Source organism: Sorex fumeus, unplaced genomic scaffold, assembly GCF_029834395.1.
Source record: "Sorex fumeus unplaced genomic scaffold, SorFum_2.1 ptg000002l, whole genome shotgun sequence".
In the NCBI taxonomy this organism is placed as follows: Eukaryota; Metazoa; Chordata; class Mammalia; order Eulipotyphla; family Soricidae; genus Sorex; species Sorex fumeus.
In genome coordinates, this window is record NW_026606059.1 from 68032445 (window position 1) to 68056021 (window position 23577).

A 23577-nucleotide genomic window follows, 5' to 3' on the forward strand; every position below is an offset into this window, starting at 1 on the left:
GATTATCCTTGACTTCTACTCAGATCTCTTCGATAGCCATGTCCACCTGCCCACAAACCAAATTCTACAGGTTGAATATGTCGTTCCCAATGTTCTCCCTTCGGAAATCTGACATGCCGTTTCATCGGTAAAGAAACAAACAGCACCCGGCCCAAACAAGGTCAGACCTGAACACCTGAAGAACCTGCCGTCAGTACTCATCAATACTCTGACTCGCCCCTTCACATGCTACCTGTCTGAATGCAAGTTTCCATCCCAATGGAAAACCAGCAGGACTGTACTACTGTACAAGTAGGGAGACATTCACGACATTGGCAACTATCGCCCTATCTGCCTATTGTCTGTCATCTACAAGCTGTTCGCTCGAGTCATCCTGAATAGGATTGACAGAATACTAGATGAAGGACAACGATGCGAGCAAGCCGGGTTCCGCAAAGAATTCAGCACCATTGACCATATTCACACGATAACCAAGCTCATTGAGGTTTCTTAGGAGTTCAAGATGCCACTCTGTCTAATGTTCATTGATTTAAAGAAGGCCCTTTGATTCTGTTGAGACGGAAGCAGTTATTGAAACCCTAGCCAATCAGGGCATTCATACTCAATACATCAGGATCTTCCGTGATCTGTATTACGGATTCACTACCAGGATCTCACCATTCTAAAAAGAAGTAATCATTGTTGTCAAGAGAGGGGTTCGGCAGGGTGATACCATTTCACCGAAATCAGTCAGTGCCACCCTCGAGAACATCATGCGATGACTGGAATGGGAAGGAATGGGAGTGAAGATAGATGGTTGGCAACTACACCACCTCCACTTTGCTGAAGACATTGTTTTAGTTACAGCAAACATTAGCCAAGTGGCACAAATGCTGGCTTCGACCATGAGTGTGGAAAGGTCGGACTTCAGCTGAATCTTATGAAGACAATGTTTATGAGAAATAGCCTCATTCCTGACACTCCATTCGCTCTCAACGGAATGACCATCTGTGAATGCAACAATTATGTGTACCTAGGTCGAGAAGTCAACATGATGAATGACCTGGCACCTGAGTTGCACAGGAGGAAGAGAGCAGCTTGGAAAACCTTCAATAGCGTCTGAGAAATAGCTAAGAGGATGAAGAACCTCTGGCTCTGGGCACATCTCTTTGATTCCACTGGTCTTCCTGCATTAACATACGCCTCAGAGACCTGGGCCCTATGCAAACAGGATGAGAACGCTATTCAAGTCTCCCAAAGAAGAACTGAAAGAGCTATACTTGGAGTATCATGTTTCACTCAAATTAGAGAAAGAATCCGGAGTTCCAACCTCCATTGATGATCAAGTATCAGGGATGCTGTCTTGTTTGCCAACTCATCAAAAATCAGATGGACTGGACACGTAATGAGATTTGGAGACATCCGCTGGACTAGAGCCCTTACTGACTGGATTCCACGGTACGTCAAAAGAGTGTGTGGCCGCCCACATACCAGATGGTCAGACTTCTTCATCAAGATCCTGAACTATCGGTTTGAGGCTCTTCGTGTTCCTAGAACGAACAGATACCATTGGGCTACACTATCATGCGACATGGACAAATGGAGATGTTACTGGTGCCCGCTCGAGCAAATAGACAATTAGCGGGAAGTTAAGTGATCAAGTGATCAAGTGATATATATATATATATATATATATATATATAAATTTTGTGGTTGTTTTGGGCCCACACCTAGTGGTGTTCAGGGGAACACCACTGCAGAGCTTCGGGGTCCATATGGAATGCCTAGGATTGAACTCAGGTTGGCCTTGTGTAACACACTTTCCACTGTACTTCCACTCCAGGCCCTAGATCCATTCTATATTTTATACTTGTTTACTTTTAATCTGCCAATAAAAATAAGAAAATACGTAAATATTCCAATCTATCTGACACTTTAGAGATACTTTGGATATTCCAATTAAAATTCTGAAATCATAATCTAATATTTCAAATGTCAAAAATATGTTTATTTATTGATGCACAGTTTTTTCTTTTTTAAATGATATTATTTTCACAATGTATATTTTGTTTAGATGTGAATTCAGGATCTGCCTTAAATATAAGTAAGCATCAAAGTAATGGTATTGGATTTATAAAATTTTATATTAATAAATTTATTTATAAATGTATTTTATGCTAATGGCATATAACTAGAAGAAAGGTATATTATATCAATCTTTATTTTAATTATTTGAATTATTTTATTTTTGCTTTTTGGGTCACACCTAGCTATGCACAAGGGTTATTCATAGCTCTGCACTCAGGAATTACTTCTGATGGTGCTCTGGGGACCATATGTGATGTTGGGAATCGAACCCGAGTTGGTTGGGTACAAAGCAAACACCCTGCCCACTGTGCTATTGCTCCAGCCCCTGTGTGATAATTTTAAAAAATGTTTCTACAAAGATTTTCTTTATTTTGGGGCTACACCCAGCAATTTTCAGGGCTTACTTCGGACCCTGTGCTCAGGTGTCACTCCTAATGGGGGTTAGAAAGCCATATGTAATGTCAGGGATTAAACCCAGGTCAGTCATCCTCCTTGAAAAAGCTGCATAGATTAATAGACATAGATTAATAAAATTTATCTGTCATATAAGGAATCAACTTAATACATATTTGATACTACTGAATTCATGTTCTCACTTTCTCCAATGTATTAATATCAAAGGTATTTCCTTCCTTTGGTGACTTTCAAAAGTATAAGGGACATTGGTTCTTATATATATATATCTTTATAAATCTCAGTAAATGTATATTAAGATAACTGTAAGCTTTCCTCTCTCTCCCTCTTGTCTAGAGTTGCAGAGTAGCTCTTGTGGAAATCCAGGAGTCCCACCCAAAGGGATATTATATGGTACAAGATTCGATGTTGGGGACAAGATCCGCTACAGCTGTGTCACGGGATATATCCTCGATGGCCACCCACAGCTCACCTGCATAGCCAATTCAGTTAATACAGCCTCATGGGATTTTCCTGTTCCCATCTGTAGAGGTAAAAATTTAATATTTATTTTTATGGTGTTTGAATGTTGGACATGGTAAAACCGTTTTCAAAGCATGTCAATGAGTGAAAAACCTTTCACACACATTTACTTGTTCACTTTCTAAAATATAAAGCTTGGAATTGCGTGTATAAATGCATGTTTATAGAATTTTACCCATAGATGTATATTTATATATTAAATACAAAACATAATTAGAAAAATGCTTGCTAAGGGATAATTTGTGAAATGAGAGAGTTAACTATATATGTGTATGTATAGATTCTGTATATATATATATCTTTCATATTGTTACGAGAAAATCATAAGCTTTATATTGTTTTGAAATCAAATTGGACTACCAAGGTCATTATTTCGATTTATTTAATTTTGAGTGCTAACTAGATGTGTAACATTTTTAAAGACTGATAAAAGATTTAGTTTGGGAATCTCTGAAATCAAGAATGCTGTATAATTTATTACTGATGTTTGAAGATTGGAGTACAATGACATTGTCTGACCTTTATATTATAAAGGTTTATAATATAAAACCTGAAAACCGAACATGTTGAGTGTTAGCTGAATTGATGGATAACTATACTAGAGAAGTTAGATATTGACATAGTTTTCACCCTGAAATTTCTTTAAATAATTTGTATTTCCCTCTAAAAGTTTGGCTGCAAATGCATTCAGAGAGAAACTCCTTAAAACCAGACACAACTAGCTTCTATCTGTAGCTTTGACATTGTCCTGTTAGGATCCTCAGAAAATTACCAGTTTTTTCTCCTTTAACCAATGAGTGATAAAAAAATAACGTACACTGTACCTCACGCTTAGTAAAGCATCAGGCATATATTGCTATTATATCTCTATGACATTATGTACTTCTATTTGCTGTTTTGCTACTTCTCTGTTGTTGTGGCACCTCTTTCTCCATCATGACCCTCCAACCCGTCTTCTTCCTCTCTTCCTTCTCTAGTATTATGACTATGACTTCTATTAGTGTCAGTGTAGCTGAGCATTTGTAGTTGTGCCAGGGAATTTAAAAGCATAATTACTTTCAACTTCTGCCATACCATAGAGTACTTAAAAATAAGAGGAAAATGTTCAGGGTTATTCAACTAGTAAGTGCATTAAAAACTTTGGAGGGTAGAAGAATTTTACTTGACTTTCAAGTTTACAAATTTTTCTGCTATATTTTTTGGACTTGAGTGGGCCCAGTAACGTTTCCATTGGAGACTTTGTTGTTACTTTGTCTGGCATATCGAATACTCTCGGTAGCTGGAGCGATAGCACAGCGGGTAGGGCGTTCACCTTACAAGCAGCCAACATGGCCGACCCGAGTTCGATTCCTCCGTGCCTCTCGGAGAGCCCAGCAAGCTACCGAGAGTATTCGATATGCCAGACACAGTAACAACAAAGTCTCCAATGGAGACGTTACTGGGCCCGCTCGAGCAAATCGACATCAACGGGAGGGCCTTTACCTTTACCTTTTATTTTTTGGACAGTGATAGAAGACATAACACTCATGTCAGATACCAACCAGCAGGGTGCTACAAAAATTTAGGCATATACACCAGCAGCGTTCATTGCATTCTTCCAAGCTCAAATTCTCATGGACATAATAATTGTTAATGTGGAAAAGAAATCATAAGACTTAGTGATACCTTCTCTATTCCAGCTGCTTTCTCCCCCAGTTCATGAGACAGGCTTCCAACTATGGGACAATATTCCTCGTCTTTGTGTCTACTGTTCTTGGGTGTCACTCGACAATATTTTTTTCTTAAAGCATAAAATCTGATAAATAAAGAAGTTGTAAGATATTTCAAACTAATAAATGTAATTATGTGAGGGGAGGTGCTACTTCGCTCTTCTCAGGTGTCTCTAAACTCCCACCAAGCCAGCAGCGCATAGTGAGAGCCTCAAGCTGTGGTACTGCTTGGATTTTGGGGTCTGAGGTTATCTGTGGTATACCAGAAATGTTCAGAGGCTTTTTGGGTCTTACTTTGTGGTGCATAATGTTTGTGGGACCTGAGATCTGCACCCAGGCATGCTCAGGGTCCGTGCAGTACCAGAAATTTATCTAGAGTAAGCTCTAAGCAAGGTATATGCTTAATTACCTTTACCATCTCTCTGATCCCCAAGGAAGCAATTTAAGAGATCTCAGAGGAGCATTCTAAATAACCCCTCAACTTTAATTTCTGTTGTGGGTCTCCTATATCTTAATTCAAATAAGAACCACTGGAGTCAGAAATATATGTCTTACAACCAATATTGCTTTTGTAACCAGTGGGCCGAGTTGCCTTAATTTTGAAACTTTTTCTTTAGTTGTTAGGTTAAAGAAATTTAAAGAATTACCAAAATCACAGTTCTTTTCAGTTCTTTTGCAATGTTAGGGGTATAAAGTGTCAGATAGATGCTGATAATACTGATAATGATCAACATTAATATTAATATTAATGATAATATTGGGAGATCTAATATTATCTTAGATCTCCAAGCCTGCTCGGCTTGGGACTGGTCCTCATCCACCCAGATCCTCCATCTTCCAGTATGTAGGCATTACACCCACCAACTGCCCTTGCGCCCTGTAATCCTATCAACAGCCAAGACCCAGAGACGATAAAACCCAGCTCCTGGAAGTGCGCGGCCTCATTTGCAGCTGTACAGCATCTTATTATCTAGTTTTACTCTGTAGAACCTGGAAGGCTACCGAAAGTATCCTGCCCACATGGCAGAGTCTGGAAAACTCCCCGTGACTTATTCAATATGCCAAAAACCAGTAACAATGATGGGTCTCATTCTCCTGACCCTGAAAGAGCCTCGGATGAGGCATTTCTAAAATCTCAGGGCTAGAACGAAGGAGACATTACCAGTGCCTGCTTGAGGAAATTGATGAACAACAGGATGACAGTGATATAGTGATAACATTGGGCTGGAGTGATAGCACAGTGGGTAGGGCATTTGCCTTGCATGTGGCTGACTAGGATTCGATTCCTCCACCCCTCTTAGAGAGCCCTACAAGCTACCGAGAGGATCTCACCCACATGTCAAAGCCTGGCAAGCTACCCATGACGTGTTTGATATGCCAAAAATAGTAACAACAAGTCTCAAAATTTATTCTGAGACATTACTGGTGCCCGCTGGAGCAAATCGATGAACAATGAGAGGAAAGTGCTACATATTTCCCTAAGCTTTCCTTAGTACTTATTAATTCTTTGGCAAAGAAAATAATCAATAAAAATCGGATGGATCCTTATATTCCAGTCTAACCCCCAAAATTGACACTTGCATTTTGTTTTGCTCGTCTTTTGTTTCTGCCTATTTTTATACATCTACCCAGATTCCATTTCCCTCAGACACAGGTTTTTGAGGTTTATTTTATTTTATTTTATTTTATTTTGCTTTTTGGGTCACACCCAGCAATGCACAGGGGTGGCTCTGCGCTCAGGAATTACCCCTGGCCGTGCTCAGGAGACCATATGGGATGCTGGGAATCGAAACTGGGTTGGCCGGCCTCGTGCAAGGCAAATACCCTACCCACTGCACTATTGCTCCAGCCCCTTTGAGGTTTATTCTTTGATTTTTACACTAACCTTTATGGTTCTTTATCTCTCCCCTCAAATAGTGCCTTCTGGTTTTGAAAATATTACTTACTCAAAACTCACCTTTACCTTTCTTCCACAAAACATCCACGTGCAAGTGTGTGTCTGCGTGTGTGTATGTGTAAGAGAGAGAGAGAGAGAGAGATAGATAGATAGAGAGAGAGAGAGAGAGAATGAGAGACAGGGAGAGGAGAAGAGAAAGAGAAAGAGAGAGAGTAGTCAGTGTTATAAAAAATCATATTTAGTATGCTAAAGATGAGAAGCTGTTAAATAACAAACCTTGAGGCTGGTTTAGATCTAGGAGTTGGAGTAAATTCCTGGCAAGCAGTAGGCCTGGCGCTGAACCCCTGCACCATAAGGCACCTCCCCCTACAACAGCACCAGGTATTTGCAGGTGCCCCTGGGCCTGAGCGGCACTGCATCCTGGGGCCAGAGCACTGGACATACAGGCTGAGCATCACTGCAAATGTTCCCCAGCCCTGCTGAACCCCAGACACTCCTGGGAAGCCCTGCCCCAGATAAATAAGTCTTGTTTTCCAGAAGCTAGTTTTTGTGAGGTTATCATTAATGCAATCAAATAATTAAAATCATGAGTGACCATGGCTTTACTATCTGGAGAGTGTGTTAGGCAACTTGGTAAGTGTCCACATTTCTTGCAGGTGAGTGGAAAGAAGTTCAGATGGGGACAATGCTTTAAGGAAAAATTTCACAGAGAACTTGCTAAAATATAAACAGAGAATATTTTCAATGAAGCGATAATTTTCCTTTCCAGCTTCAAAAAGTAGTTCTCATGTGTTACTAATATTCACTGGCTAAAGGTAGAATCTATAAAGTCATACTTCATGGAGCAAATGATTTAATTTTCTCAAGAGCAATTTATTACCGACTATACTATTTTTATTACATCTTAAAGAGCAGAGAAGTAATATATTTGAGTTTTGTACAATTGTCCCAAGCTTGAGAGAAAAAGAGAGGCTGAATATTCCATGGCAACTCTCCCCAACTCTTTGTAATATGGTAATATACTGAGTCTTTAATTTATAACTTTGTATGGAGTGGATAACCCAGTAAGGGTCAGCTTTTTTTTTGTCTTCCCCGAAGTTTGTCTAGACTCTCTCTCTGATGAAACCCTTTAACTTAGAGAGTTCTTTAATACTTCTTAACAATGAGAGTTGAAGTAAGGAAAATGAATGCCACATCAACCTAATTGTATGCCGATGCCACATCAGCCTAATTGTATGGTGGAGGGCCTTTGGTGCTTCACAGACAGAACGATTGCTCTCAGCACCATCTTCTAAGCAGCCATCTCTTTATAGTGTAATCTAATTCTAGTGCTTTAAGTCTGGATTGAAAATACCTGTACACATGCTTTTTCTTTCCTTTCTTGTTTGAACCACATTTCCAAGGCTTTTCTACCCAGGGAGCTTTGATGTGGCTCAGAGTTGTTCTCTGCTGTGTCGTCCCAACACTCCTTACTAATTAAGAGAAGTTGGCAGACAAGGTGAAATAGCTATGCTAATCTTAGATTTAACATTCTGGAATTCATAGCAGTGTTCTGTATTCTGAATGGCATTTTGGTGTACACGGCCCAGGGAAAACTAATATAAGTGCATGTAAAAGATACCCATAAATTATTGTCTTATAAAGGCACTGAAACCTAGCATCCAAATAATCTAACAATGTGCTTGAAGAAGTAACAAATTTAAGGAGTAAATCATAGAACACTTTAGATGTATTTGGATGAATTTTAGATTATTTTAAAAAAATTAATAAGGCATCCATGTTTTATGATCATCTGTGTTTGAGTGTACATTATGAAATACCTATATTAGAAATCACTTGATGGTTCAGAAAAATCTAGAAATATGAGGGTAAAAACTATAATTTGCTTTGACCTGACATGTGATTCTTTTTTGGAAAGGCTTTGTTGTTATTGATTAATATTTCATATAACTAATTGGTGGAATGTGATCTAAACCAAATATTTTTCAGTGCAGTTAAGCAAAGTCCTGATGAGGGTACTGTTTCTGAAGATAAAGCAAAGAAAACTGCATTTATATAAGATTTCAATTAGGATAAAAATGGACTTCCTAATTTTAGTTATAGGAGTGACTGTCTTTCACTGCAATATTAGTGGGATAAATGTATGGTTTTATTTTATTTTATTTTTTAATTTTTTTACCAGTGAAACACCATGGGGTACAGTTGTAGACTTACAGACTTTTGTGCTTGGGTTTCAGTTATACAATGATTAAGTACCCATCCCTCCACCAGTGCCCATTCCCCACCTCCAGTGCTCCAGGAATCCCTACCACGCCCCACCCCACCATCCTACCCCACACTGTGTCACGGCATTCCCTTTTGTTCTCTCTTTCCTAAATGTATATTGTTATGTTGAAAAATTTTACTGCCTAGCTAGAAAACTTGATCAAAAATTCAGGATCAAGATTTAATACAGGAATATGAATTAGAAATGAACGATTATAGTCAATAGTTGGAAAAACTCTATTTAATATGTTTTAAAATTTTTGAAGCTGAAATTTTTATTAAAATATTTTTTAAGGAAAATACAGAATTTTTTCTCCTTATTTCACTTTCAAAGAAGAGACTATTTTAGGGTATATCCTTAAGCTACAGAGTTGTGTTGCTAATAAACTACACCAAAGGTGAAAGGACTTCAAACTTACTGTTGAATATCCCAATGTCACAAATCATGAAGGCATCATGCGGTATTGATTTTGAGTGTTGAGGCTTTGAGTGTTTTGCAAATTTATATAAAAAAAGTTATTTTAAATATAATTTCAGAAAATGTTTCACCATAGACCATTGTCCATCACCCTTGAGATAAACTGAGCAGCATTATTTGACTCTACTATCTTTCTTTCATTAGTCTTCTCATTTTACATAAAAGAATCTGGTCTCAAATGGGACTATCTTAGACTAAGAAGCTTCTGTACCTCAAAAGAAACAGTGACCAAAATACAAAGACAGTCTACAGAATGGGAAAGGATATTTGCCAAATACGTATCCGACAAGGGGTTGATATCAAGGATATACAAAGTACTGGTTGAACTCCACAAGAAGAAAACATCCAAACCCATCAAAAAATGGGGCGATGAAATGAACAGAAACTTTCTCAAAGAAGAAATCCGAATGGCTTAAAGGCACATGAGAAAATACTCCACATCATTAATCATCAGGGAGATGCAGATCAAAACAACGATAAGATATCATTTCACACCACAGAGACTGGCCCATATCCACAAGAACAAAAGCAACCGGTGCTGGCTGGCGCGGATGTGGTGAGAAAGGGACCCTCCTTCACTGCTGGTGGAAATGCCGACTGGTTCAGCCCTTTTGGAAAACAGTATGGACGATTCTCAAAAAATTAGAAATTGAGCTCCCATTTGACCCAGCAATACCACTCCTGGGAATATATCCAAGAGAGGCAAAAAAGTATAGTCGAAGTGACATCTGCAATTGTTTGTTCATTGCAGCACTCTTTTTTTTTTGTTTTTATTTTGTTTTTATTTTTCTATTTTTTATTTTTTTAATTAAAAAACTTTTAATAGTGAGACAGCATGAGGTACAGTTGCAGACTTACACATTGTTGTGCTTGGGTTTCAACTATACAATGATCAAATACCCATCCCTCCACCGGTGCCCATTTCCCACCACCACTGATCCCAGTATCCCTCCCATCCCCCATCCCTCCAACCCCACCCTGCCTCTGTGGCAGGGCATTCCCTTTTGTTCTCTCTCTCTTATTGGGTGTTGTGGTTTGCAAAAGAGGCAATGGGTGACAATCATGTTTAGTCTATAGTCTACTTTCAGCATGCTTCTCCTCTCCTGGGAGGATCCTCCCAACACCCTTTATTTGGTGATCCCTTCTCTATCTGAGCTCCCTTTTCCCCTACCATGTGTGTCCGAGAACAAATGACTGGTTAAAGAAACTTTAGTACATTTACACAACAGAGTACTATGTAGCTGTTAGAAAAGACAAGTCACGAAATTTACATACAAGTGGTACTACATGGAAAGTATCCTGTTAAGTGAAATGACTCAGAAAGAAAGGGATAGACATAGAAAGATTGCATTCATCTGGGGAACATAAAGTAACAAAATAGGAGACTAACACCCAAGAATGGCTGAGATTAGTGCCAGGAATTTTACCCCATGGCTTGGAAGCCATCCACACATGCTAGGGGAAAAGGGAGCTCAGATATAGAAGGAAGCACCAAATAAAGGGTGTTGGGAGAATCCTCCCAGGATGGGAGAAGCATGCTGAAAGTAGACTATAGACCAAATATGATTGTCACCCATTGCCTCTTTTGCAAACCACAACACCCAGTAAGAGAGAGAGAGAGAGAACAAAAGGGAATGCCCTGCCACAGAGGCAGGGTGGGGTTGGGGGGATGAGGGGTGGGAGGGATACTGAGATCCGTGATGGTGGGAAATGGGCACCGGTGGAGGGATGAGTATGTGATCATTGTATAATTGAAACCCTAGCATAAAAATGTGTAAGTCTGCAACTGTACCTCATGATGTCTCACTAATAAAATTTTTTTAAAAATTTAAAAAAATTTAAAAAATTAAAATTTAAAGAAAAAATAAGAATCCGTTCTCTTTGTAAAGCTTATTCGATGCTCAGAAGGAAAAGTTCTCCTGCATGCCTTTTACTCAACAAGTAAGTTAAGCAAGAATCATTTGATAATGGAGTTCTTCTACCAGGACCTCACAGAGTCCCAGCAAAATCCCAGTGACATAAGGCCACAAGGAAAAAAATTACAATTGTCACATGCTTTGTTTTTCCCTGGAAGACACAGCTTCTTTCATTAATAGTCAGGCCAACACTCAATCACCCTCTTAGGTACCCTAATCTTGTTCTGCCTTGTCCATTTGCATGATAAAATGATGAAAATGCCCTGATTAAATTCTTTCAGTTGTATCCAGCATAATGGATCTAAAGACATGTGATTTGTCTTTAAAGGTACAAGATCTATTGAGCTGATTTGTCTTCCTGTCATGTATTACCTGATTGTGCTGTTTCTTAAGTTAAACATTGAAGCTATTTACATACCTCAGAAAACTGAATGTTAAAGTAAGAAAATATTTTTTTTTAAAGTTTATACAATGCCTATCACCTAGAAGTTATTCTGATCTTGCAAGTTATTTTCAAATGCATTAGTGCTTTTTTAAAATCAGGAAGAAAAACTAGCTATTACATGTATTATAATGTAAATTTAGAATGCTTTAACATATCTTTTGGCAATTAAAATGATACCTAGAGTTTGTTATAATAGGAATACTTCCTAAAACATCAAAGTGAAAATTTTTGGAAAATGAAAAATCTAGACTAACAAAGCTGTTGTTGGCTTTCACTGTACATATTGAAAATTTACAGAAACTTCATGTAGATGTTTAATTGTTCAAGTCATTATTCACTCATATTAAAACAGAAAAGTGCTTTGTAGCATCATTATATGGGTTATATAAATTAATGCACATGAATAAAATACCTAATCTACAATATTCAACAAGTAGATATAGCTTCGTTGACCATACAGGTATTTTAAGTATATTCATTAAACTATACTTGCTAGGAAGTCAATATATTGTAGAGGCCAGTACAACCCACAACTTACAGTACAATAATCAAGGAATCTGCCCCAGGGTTAATGGAGTTCTTAATATATTCCTTATGAAAAGAAGATGTTTTGTTTCTCTAGAGTATTGGTATAATGTGTGTCCTCAAATTGCATACAAATATAGAGTGGTGTTCTCCTTTTTATCTGCGACCTACTGTTCTTCTGTTACTTTCTACATTTAGAGAAGAATATCAGTCTTCTCATCAACTAATTTCCTGTGCTTGGTTGCTTCAGATAGCAATTGGCCATGACTTTCACATTGAACTCACTTTTTTTTTCCCCATTGGGTTTTTTGGGTTGTGTCTCCTTTTGGAAATTTGTTTAGAACTCTCTTAGTTGCTTTTAATCCTGCACACAATAACTCAGACAGATTTGTTGCTTTATTCAGTTGTTCAAGGCTTTGGTTCCTTTATGTATTGTTTTAGGTGGGGCTGTTTGGCGGGTTAGCACACCTGATGTTGCTCAGAGAACTGTACTCAGAAATTGCTCCTATTGTGCTTGGAAGACCATATCTGATAGTGTCAGGGCTTGAATCCAGGCCAGCTATGTGCAAGACATAGTACTATATCTGCTGTACTATCTCTACAGCCTGTGTCATTCTTAATTTAAATTTATTCCTTTTTTAAAATGGAAAATAGATATTGAATTGGTAGGGTGTTTGCCTTGCATGCAGCCAGCCCAGCCATGCCGGGTTCGATTCCTCCTCCCTTCTCAGAGAGCCTGGAAAGCTACCGAGAGTATTCAATATGCCAAACACAGTAACAAGAAGTCTCACAATGGAGACATTACTGGGCCCACTCGAGCAAATTGATAGCAATATCACTGTCACTGTCCACTCGTTGTTCATCGATTTGCTCGAGTGGGCCCAGCCAGTAACATTGTGAGACTTGTTACTATGTTTGGCATATCGAATACGCCATGGGTAGCTTGCCAGGCTTTGCCATGCAGGCGAGATACTCTCGGTAGCTTGCCAGGCTATCCGAGAGGGGCGGAGGAATCAAACTCAGGTCAGCCATGTGGCCACATGCAAGGTAAACGCCCTACCCACTGTGCTATCGCTCCAGCTCATATAATAAATTAAAGATATTAAGGTGGTATATTATTCATTTACTTCTCATTAGGATAAGTACTAAAAATATTATGTAGCACTATCTTCCCGTTGTTCCTCGATTTGCTCTAGCAGACCCAGTAACGTCTCCATTTTGAGACTTGTCCTTACTGTGTTTGGCATATCGAATACGTCACAGGAAGCTTGCCAGGCTTTGTCGTGCAGGTGAGATACTCTCGGTAAGCTTGTCAGGCTCTCCGAGAGGTGCGAAGAAATCGAACCCGGCTCGGCGGGGCCGGCTGCACACAAGGCAAATGCCCTACCGCTGTGCTATTGCTCCAGCCCAAAATATTATGTATATTGTGAAATTAAAAGATAAAATCAGTTTTATTTTGAAATAACCGGATCTTAATTGCTCATGCCCATGTGGTATAGTTTTCAACTGTAAGGCACGCTTTTGAGTTTTTTTTTTCTTAATTTATAAATAAGATTCTAAATTGCAGGTGCCGGAAAGACTCTATAGAGGACAGAGTATTTGCCTTGCATGCAGCCTACCTGGGTTTGATCCTTGACATCCCATAGGCTCCCCTGATTACCACCAAGTGATCCCTGAGCATAATGCCGCCAGCCATAAATAAGCACTGGTCACAGTTTGGGTGGCCCCAAAACAGCAACAAATAAAATGAAAAAAGAATACAAAATACTGTTTATTTTGAAAGATTTATATTATTGTAGGAAAGTACCTTTTTGAAGAAGCTATTATAAATAATAATCTCACATGCAAAACACAACCAAATTTTGGAAAACATTATATAGTGACTGTATCTAGCAGCTCTGTGTTTCAAAACTTACAGAAAGAAAAATGGATTATCTCGTTCCTACAAAGCATCATGGTGATTATATAGAAACATGGCTTTAAAAAAATGATGAAACATGATTACCCCCAGAAATATCAACAACTTTGGAATTCCCTAGGGTGAAATGGACTGTTCAATGCATGACAAAAACCTTGAAAAGCAATCATCTAACTTCCTGGTAGGCTATAAACTCAGTGAACCACAGCACTGACCATCTGGTATTCCGTTCTGTGTAAATCCACCACTCCAAAAAGGAGGCAAAATAATTCAGGATAAATAAGCAGAGGAAGGACAGACAGAGAGTAATGCCATGTGACATATTTAGTGAACTAATTCTGTGCCATGATTCAAGGTTTTCTTGTTTTTGTTTGATTCTAAAAAGAAATTTAGATACTTGAATACACTGTAAGTACTATTGAAAGTACTACTGTGCCTACTATTAGGCACACATTTGGTTTGAGCCCCTTTTCTCTGTGCAGTTATATTTGTTACTCAACACCATAGTAAGTTATATTAAAAGAATGTATATTGTTAATTCATTCAGTGAATGAAAGAATTTTGTTACAGTTAATAATAGAAGATAAAACTAAATGTTCAAACATTCATGCTTTATGTGCTCAAAATCTAAAACCTTTCCATTATCACTTTCCTTGGCATATTCTCAATTACAGACTGGAAAGGAGAGAAATTATTTTCATATTTACATATTTTGTACTTATTTATGTAAATCTGGCATATCTTAAATCTTAAAGGTGTTATAAAAAAGTAATTTGTCTTATAATTTAGTCACTGGTTCTTTGTTTTTTGAACAAAATAATTATGTCTTTATTGGTCTTTATATTTGAGGACATTATGGATTTATATTTATAGCTAATATAACAGCAGTTTAGCAGTTTTTTACAGAAAAGCATGTACACATGGCAAATAAAATAATTTGAAAACTAAAGTAAAATAAGGATAAAATAAGGATATTTGTAAAGAGAAAGAATAAGTTAAAGCCAGGAACAGAACTTCTATACATAAATTATCCCAATTTCTTTAGATGCTTATTAAATTTAGAAACAAATTAGGCTTCAATATATCAAAGAAACTAAAAAATATGAAAAACCTCTTATTTATAATCTCACAAAAGTAAAACCATTTGTGAGAGAAGATCTAACTCATGAAGAATGATGAGAATTTATATTGCAGTACATAGTAAAGAAGGCATAGTAAAATTTGATTATTGGTATCCCTTATAATATCAATACATTTGAATTAGTAAGATTCAAAACATGTTGCTTATATCACTGTTTAATGTGAGTGATATGGTACATTTAGTTATGGTACTTTTTTCCCTTATTAAAATACTTGAACTTATTTGTTTGCTTGTAAATATGAAAATTTATCTGCAAATTAATCATTCTAGAATCAAATTGAAAATTACAGAATCAAAACCATAGTGTTTCTGCCTTGATATAATTTTAATTTTCTTTTACCTCTTGTTAATGTATATTTTACTTCCAAAATAAGCTAGATTTTATATTTTTCTTTTCCTAGGGAAAATTGATATATTCGCATAAATTTATGCTTAGCATTAAATTGCAATTACTTATTTATAAATATAGCACTACTCTAGAATTTAGGGAACTTTTAAGTGATTATATTTCTCACAAATCATTTTAAAACTGCTACTGGAGATATGGGAGGGGGCCTTCAGGGGTCACAGGGGACCTTGAGACAAGGGAGGAAGGAAGGAAGGAAGGAAGGAAGGAAGGAAGGAAGGAAGGAAGGAAGGAAGGAAGGAAGGAAGGGTCACTCTGCTGGAGGGTGTGGGGCTGGAACAGTAGAGATATTAAATCCTATCATGAACAGAAATAAAAATAAATTTTAATTAAAAAATTTTTAAAAAAGTAAAAGCTGCTACTACTAAATCTTTGTATCTTTTACTAAAAATTCTCTCCAGTGAAAATAAGATTATTGCCAATGTTTTTGTTCAGAATAATTTCCACATTGCAATTTATTTCAGTAAAATATTAGACATTTATCACAAATTTTATTAAACACATAATTTTAATTGAAATATTAATGCAATATAAAACTTAGCAATATGTTTTTACTTAAATAATAGATTGCATTTGTCATAGGCTCTTAACAAATACCTATTTATTGATGTTGATGGTTAAGAGATACAAATGCTTACTGATTTGAGTTTATGAAGGATAAAATGAAAATTTCAGAACTCTGATATCTTACAGGAAGTACACTGAAAAATGATGTACTATAGTAAAAGTACAAATACCTATTCCTATCGCATACTTTATAAATCTAAATCTCTCTCTCTCTCTCTCTCTATATATATATATATATGTATGTACATACAAATGAAATTTCATGGATCTCAGACACAGTTAAGAATTTGGTCTTGATGTGAGGGTGATACATATTGATAAAAATTTGAAAATTAACTTTTATTTTTATACTGTATTAGCTCTCCATTTTATCCAATAGCATTAAATGAGCACTAGTATTTATCAGAGAATTGTGTGTGTATGTGTGTGTGTATGTATATGTGTGTGTGTGTTTTCATTTTTGGGGTCACACTCACTACTACTTACTCCTGGCCCTGCTGTCAAGGATCACTCCTGGGGACCATATGGGGAGCCAGGGATCAGAACCAGGTTACAAGGCAAGAAACCTACCTGCCACACTATCTCTTTGGCTATTCAGAGAGTACTTTGGTGTTTTGTATATAAAGTAACTTATTAAATCTTCATGCTCTTGTTATATAGAGATTGTACAAATGAAATTAGCTTATAGGTGAGGAAAAGTGAGGTTAAGAAAATTTCCTAAATTTACATAACTTGTAAAGAGCATTTGAATGTAAGCAATTTGTCTGTAAGCCCATGTTCTTCACTTCACTATCACTCTTATCTCCACTGTCCTGATTATCACAATTTCTTTTTTGCTTTTTCACTAACATTTGCTCGAGCGGGCCCAGTAACGTCTCCACTGGAGACTTTGTTGTTACTGTGTCTGGCATATCCAATACTCTCAGTAGCTTGCCGGGCTCTCTGAGAGGGGCGGAGGAATCGAACTCGGGTCGGCCATGTTGACCGCTTGTAAGGCGAATGCCCTACCCGCTGTGCTATCGCTCCATCCCACTCCTGACACCAAGGGCTGGAGCAATAGCACAGCAGGTAGGGCGTCTGCCTTGCACGCAGAAGACATCAATCCCATCATGCTGTTTTCGACACTGGAGAAGAACTGTTCCTTGGAACATGTGATAAAAGAGGCGTCGGTGGTGTCGGTATCCTTGTCAACACAAACTTAGTCACAAGCATTGATTCATTTGAATGCCTAACAACCCGAATCGGACGATTACACTTGAATAAATGTGGCACACTACCGGCAGTTTCTATCTTTGTTGTCTACGCACCAACATCCAGTTATGGTGAAAAAGAAACTGAGAAATTCTACATGGAGCTGGAGAAATTCTATAAAGAAGATCACACCTTCTACAAGATCATTGTCGGTGATTTTAATGCCAAGATAGGACCAAGAAGATCAGTCGATGAACTCCACATCGGAACCCATGGCCTGGAATGGAACGAACAAGGTGACAGACTGTCTGAGTTCATCATGTCAACCAAAACCTTCCATGGTAACTCACAATTCCAAAAGGCTGAATCTAAACGTTGGACATGGGAGTCTCCCGATGGACGGTTCCACAATGAAATAGACCACATCATATTCAATCGGCGGTTTTGCCTAACCGATGTTGCTGTTGTCCCAAAATTCCAAACGGGATCAGACCACCGTCTTCTTCGTGCAAAATTCTACCTCACAGAACGAGGAGAAAAGAATGCAAGGTTTAAGAAGAAGACTCCCAGAACAACCACCAACTGGGAACTCTTTGGCTCTGTTGCAGCAACATGGGAAGATGCCGTCATTGACAACATTGATGAGGAATACGATCGAATGATTCAGCACCTCCATGATTGTGCAAGGAATGCCAAGAGAGAGATAACCACAAAAAACCGTCTTTCTTCGAACACTCTTGAACTTATTCGCCAACGTGGCGTGGCACGTGCCTCAGGCAACCACAAGCAAACGTCCGAACTGGCAAAACAGTGCAGAAAAGCCATCAAGGATGACCTCAAAAACAGGAGAGCAGCAGTACTGGTAGATGCAGCAGAAGCTGGGAAAAACATTCGTAATGCCCGCCTGTCCTTCACCAACTACAAAACCAAGATGACTGCCCTCCGACATCATGATGGATCTATCACATCTTCCAGAAGGGCAATGGAGAAGATTATTCATGAATTCTACTCAGATCTCTTTAATAGCCACATCCACTTGCCCACATACCACATACCACATGATGGATATGTCGTTCCCAATGTTCTCCCTTCCGAAATCCAACATGCCATCTCGTCGGTAAAGAAACAAAAAGCACCTGGCCCAGACAAGATCAGACCTGAACACCTGAAGAACTTACCATCAGTACTCATCAATACATTAGCTCGACTCTTCACACGCTACCTGTCTGAATGCAAGGTTCCATCCCAATGGAAAACCAGCAAGACTGTACTACTATACAAGAAAGGAGACATCCACGACATTGGCAACTATCGCCCAATCTGCCTATTGTCTGTCATCTACAAACTATTCACTCGAGTCATCCTGAATAGGATTAGCAGAACACTAGATGAAGGACAACCATGTGAACAAGCTGGATTCCGAAAAGGATTCAGTACCATCGACCATATCCACACAATAACCAAGCTCATTGAGGTATCTCGGGAGTTCAAGATGCCGCTCTGTCTAACGTTCATTGATTTAAAGAAGGCCTTTGATTCTGTTGAGATGGAAGCGGTCATGGAAGCCCTAGCCAATCAGGGCGTACAAACTCAATACATCAGGATCCTTCGTGAGCTCTATTGCGGATTCACTACCAAGATCTCACCATTCTACAAAGAAGTAATCATCCATATCAAGAGAGGGGTTCGGCAGGGTGATACCATTTCACCAAAACTCTTCAGTGCCACCCTCGAGAACATCATGCGACGACTAGAATGGGAAAACATGGGAGTGAAGATAGATGGTCGGCAACTACACCACCTCCGCTTTGCTGATGACATCGTTCTAATAACACCAAACATCAGCCAAGCGGCACAAATGCTTGCGGACTTTGACCGTGAGTGTGGAAAGGTTGGACTACAGCTGAATCTTACGAAGACAATGTTTATGAGAAACAGCCTTGTTCCTGACGCTCCATTCGCTCTCAACGGAACCACCATCTCCGAATGCAACAGTTATATATACTTAGGTCGAGAAATCAACATGATGAATGACCTGGCACCTGAGTTACGCAGGAGGAAGAGAGCGGCTTGGAATGCCTTCAAGAGCATTGAAGAAATAACTAAAAGGACAAAGAACCTCCAACTACGAGCACATCTCTTTGATTCCACTATTCTTCCTGCATTAACATATGCCTCAGAGACCTGGACCCTACGAAAACAGGATGAGAACACTATTCGGGTCTCTCAAAGAGGAATCGAAAGAACTATGCTTGGAATATCACGATTCACTCAAATGAGAGATAGAATCCGGAGTTCTGATCTTCGTAAACGCTCAAAAATCAGAGACGCTGTCTCATTTGCCAAGACATCAAAAATCAGATGGGCTGGACATGTAATGAGGTTTACAGACAACCGCTGGACTAGAGCCATTACTGATTGGATTCCACGAGACATCAAAAGATCACGTGGACGCCCACCTATAAGATGGTCAGACTTCTTCGTCAAGACCCTAAATGATCGGTTTGAGGCTCTACATGTTCCTAAAATGAACAGATACCATTGGGCTACGCTAGCACGCAACCGGGATGAATGGAGACATTACTGGCACCCGCTCGAATAAATCGATGAATAACGGGGATTAAGTGATTAAGTGATTAAGTGATATATCTCATGAAGGTTATAAAGGACAAAAAGTGTTTTCACATTACTGTAGGCCAATGAAGTCTAAAATTAAGATGCTAGAACATTTCACTGTATCACTGTCATCCTGTTGTTAATCGATTTCCTCAAGCAGGCACCAGTAACGTTTCCTTCATCCTAGTCCTGAGATTTTAGAAAGTGCCACATTCAAGGCTCTTTCAGGCTCAGGGGAATGAGACACATCATTGTTACTGGTTTTTGGCATATTGAATATGTCATGGGGAGTTTGCCAGACTCTTCTGTGTGGGCAAGATACTTTTGGTAGCCTTTCTGGTTCTCCAGAGTAATAACTAGATATTAAGATGTCCGAGAGCTGGGTTTTATAGTCTCTGGGTCTTGGCCGTTGATGGGATTACACGGTGCCAGGGCATTTTGTGGGTGTAATGCCTACATACTAAAAGATGTGAGATCTGGGTGGAGGAGGCCCAGCCCCAGTCCAAGCAGGCTTGGAGATCTACGCCCCGGGTCCCACACACCTGGGTTCCTCTGCCGGTTCCTTCATGTGTGAGGCACATCCTAACATGTGGAGAGTGGTCTTAAGCATGACTGTGGCTGGAACCGGAGGACTTCAGCTGCTGCGGCTCTGCAGCTGAAGGGAAACTCAACCCATCCTCCTCCAAGGAGCCCCTGGTGAGAACAGCCAGGAGTGAAGGCAGTAGACTCTGAGCTGTTCTCTTAGAACATTTAAAAAAAAACAAATTTCTGGGGATACATAAATTCAGGCTATGGTAGCATCTTGATAAGAATAGAAGCAGAAGCAATATTTATTGTCATACCACTATTTAAATATAGATCAGCTTTATGTAAGAATGATCTTATTATATATTTCTGAGAAACAGAAATAATAATTTTATATTGTAATAAATTTATTATTTTATTACTAAAATCCTTTCTCTCACATAGGTAAAATAGTCTAGAATCTTTATAAATTTTTAATGATGATAAATTACCCATGTACAGTACTGTGAATTCACCGAAAGGAATATTATCCCAATTGATTGTCAATAGAATTTGCCATCACAGATAAAGATAAATCGAGATTAATGTCCCAGACATCTATGAGCAGTAAGTGTGTAGATTAAAATTTCTAGTGATTAAAAAAATAAGTATAGTGACTGTTGATACCTAGCTTAGTAACTAGTAAAGTTTACTTAGAAACTTGCTAAAGTTGTCTCTGAAACATTTTAGCAGACATGACATTTTTAGATTCCTTCTGGGACTATCTTATATTTTTCCATAAGTTTTAGCATCTTCAGTACATGGTCTGTTATGATTCAACATCTATTCCCCGAACAGAACATGCTATTCCTGGATCATCCTGTGGATGACTTCTTTAAAAATAATGAAGAGGTTTTCTAGGTAATGGTCAGAGATTAAAAGCTCTTATATGGCGTGTAGGAGTAGATTACTCAGTGCGGTCATTTTTATTATTTCCTTTGAGCCATATCCAATAATCTCAAAGGGAAAAGTTTTCAATTGAACACTTGGGGAATTCAGTTGAAAAATTTGGGAATGTTTTTCTTTATGAATCCCAAGGTTTAACTAAATTTATTTTTGGATAAACAGAACATTTGTAAGTTTTGGTTCATGTTTCATTATATGCTGTGATAATACAGTGGTCTATAAAAACTTCTACTTTCGACTATTTACAATGCATAATTTACATGTGAGGCAAGTGATAATGACAAAGTCAAAGATAGAAAAGAAATATAAAATAGAAAATGGAAGAAAATGTTTTAAATACTTGTATCTGGCTAGAAATTTTTGTGGTTGCTCACGAATGTTTTATATTCATCATTACAAAAAGAAAAATCACTCCTTCTACACTTTTATCTGAATTAGTAGAAATCATCTAATGTGAATCAGTGAGTATTGCAGTTTAAGCAGCTTGTTATTGAGGAATAATCTGGTTTCCCGGGTCTTTTTTGGTTATATGTAGATGAAAAATAGCAATATTATTCCTTATGTTATTACAAAGTATGGTTTCCCAAATTTTACTGACACTAAATGGTTAAGTGGGGGAGGTCTTTGATTGTAAATATATCAATCTATGTTTTCAGAAAAGCAATAAAGATACCACTTTCAAACTATGGTTCCTCTTGAAACTGTCAGTGACTTTTCTTTTCCTACTCTCTGATATGTGACCTTTTGCGGAGAGTGGGCTTTGGACGACACCCAGGGGGTTCAAAAACTACTGTGATCTCAGAGTTCAGGAGTGGCCCCAACAGTGTTGGCGATTGTCAGTTGCTTGCAAAGAAAGTGCATTATTCCTTGCCCTGACTCTCCAGCTCTTTATGAGCCTTTCATATGATCATAATTTGATTTTCCAGGTGGCAAGAATAGTAACTGGAGACCAATCCCTTTGTTACCTTTGTTTCCCAGCCTTTATGCACCAATTTCACCGACCGAGATTACATAGTGACCGTCAACTGGGTTTCCAATGGAATTTTTTTGTTAATTAGTGGCAATACATTATTGAGTAATAGTTGAACCATTTAATAAGAACCTCCAGCTTATGCAATTGATTTTTCTTAATTCAATTTAGGTTACTTTCTTCAACTCTCCTTTGTAAATCAGCTCAAGTGAATATAATGAACTTCTATACAGAAGTTTGAAATAAAGTGATTAGTTTAGGTTGGGAAGTGTACTAATAAATCTTGAAAGACCTATGTCATTTATTATATATCAAATGACTAACTTGTGGTCTGTATAATTACACTAGACTGTCACATGACAATGACAACCCTTCAGTCAGTGGGTTAATTTACTAAACATTGTTTTCTCATCCTCCCTGTTGTGAGAGATGGATTCCTTACAGAGAGTCAGTTTAGTGTTATACACCCCCATCTCATATTTTCTCATTATTTTTGTCTTAATAACAACAGCTAAGAAAGTAGATACAGCATCTGCTAGTTCCTTTTTAAAATTTGGAGAGACTATACAAGGATTTAGTCGTTCACCTTGCATGCGGCAAAATCATACTGATTCACATGGTTTTCAGATGTTTTCAGTACTTTTTGGAAGTAAAAATTGAGTAGGATATAAACACTTCACAGCCTTGAGATGGTTGAAATAAGCCTGTACCTGCAATGTAGGACTTCCCAGGATTCTTTGGTAATATAGGTTGATGTTTTCCTGGTGCCCAAGGATGGCCTAAGAAAGAAGTCCTTACTCTTGGGACTTAAGCAGTGCCTTGAATTCCAAAGTTTTTAAGCTATAGTATATAGCCATGATAAAAGCAAATATTCTTAGTATCAGTACAGAAAAATCTGTTTTTGTTTAAATACGCACACACTCATACACAAATACATATTTATCGTGCAGTTTGTTGACTGCTTTCTGAAATACACATTTCTGTGGTTTTAATGATTCACTCTTATGCTACAACACATTCATCATCCGTGGTCACCCACAACCAAACATTCATCTTCTTC

The 23577-nt window shown here is 38.1% G+C and overlaps 1 protein-coding gene across 2 annotated transcripts in view; it reads left to right on the plus strand.

Moving 5' to 3' along the window:
• CSMD3 (CUB and Sushi multiple domains 3) overlaps positions 1-23577 on the plus strand; it is a 1250820-nt gene that overhangs the window by 268639 nt on the left and 958604 nt on the right. For both annotated transcript variants that reach the window (XM_056128239.1, XM_056128292.1), the window contains exon 4: positions 2818-3012. In XM_056128239.1, the coding sequence (XP_055984214.1) occupies positions 2818-3012 (195 nt within the window). The remainder of the gene's footprint in view (positions 1-2817; positions 3013-23577) is intronic.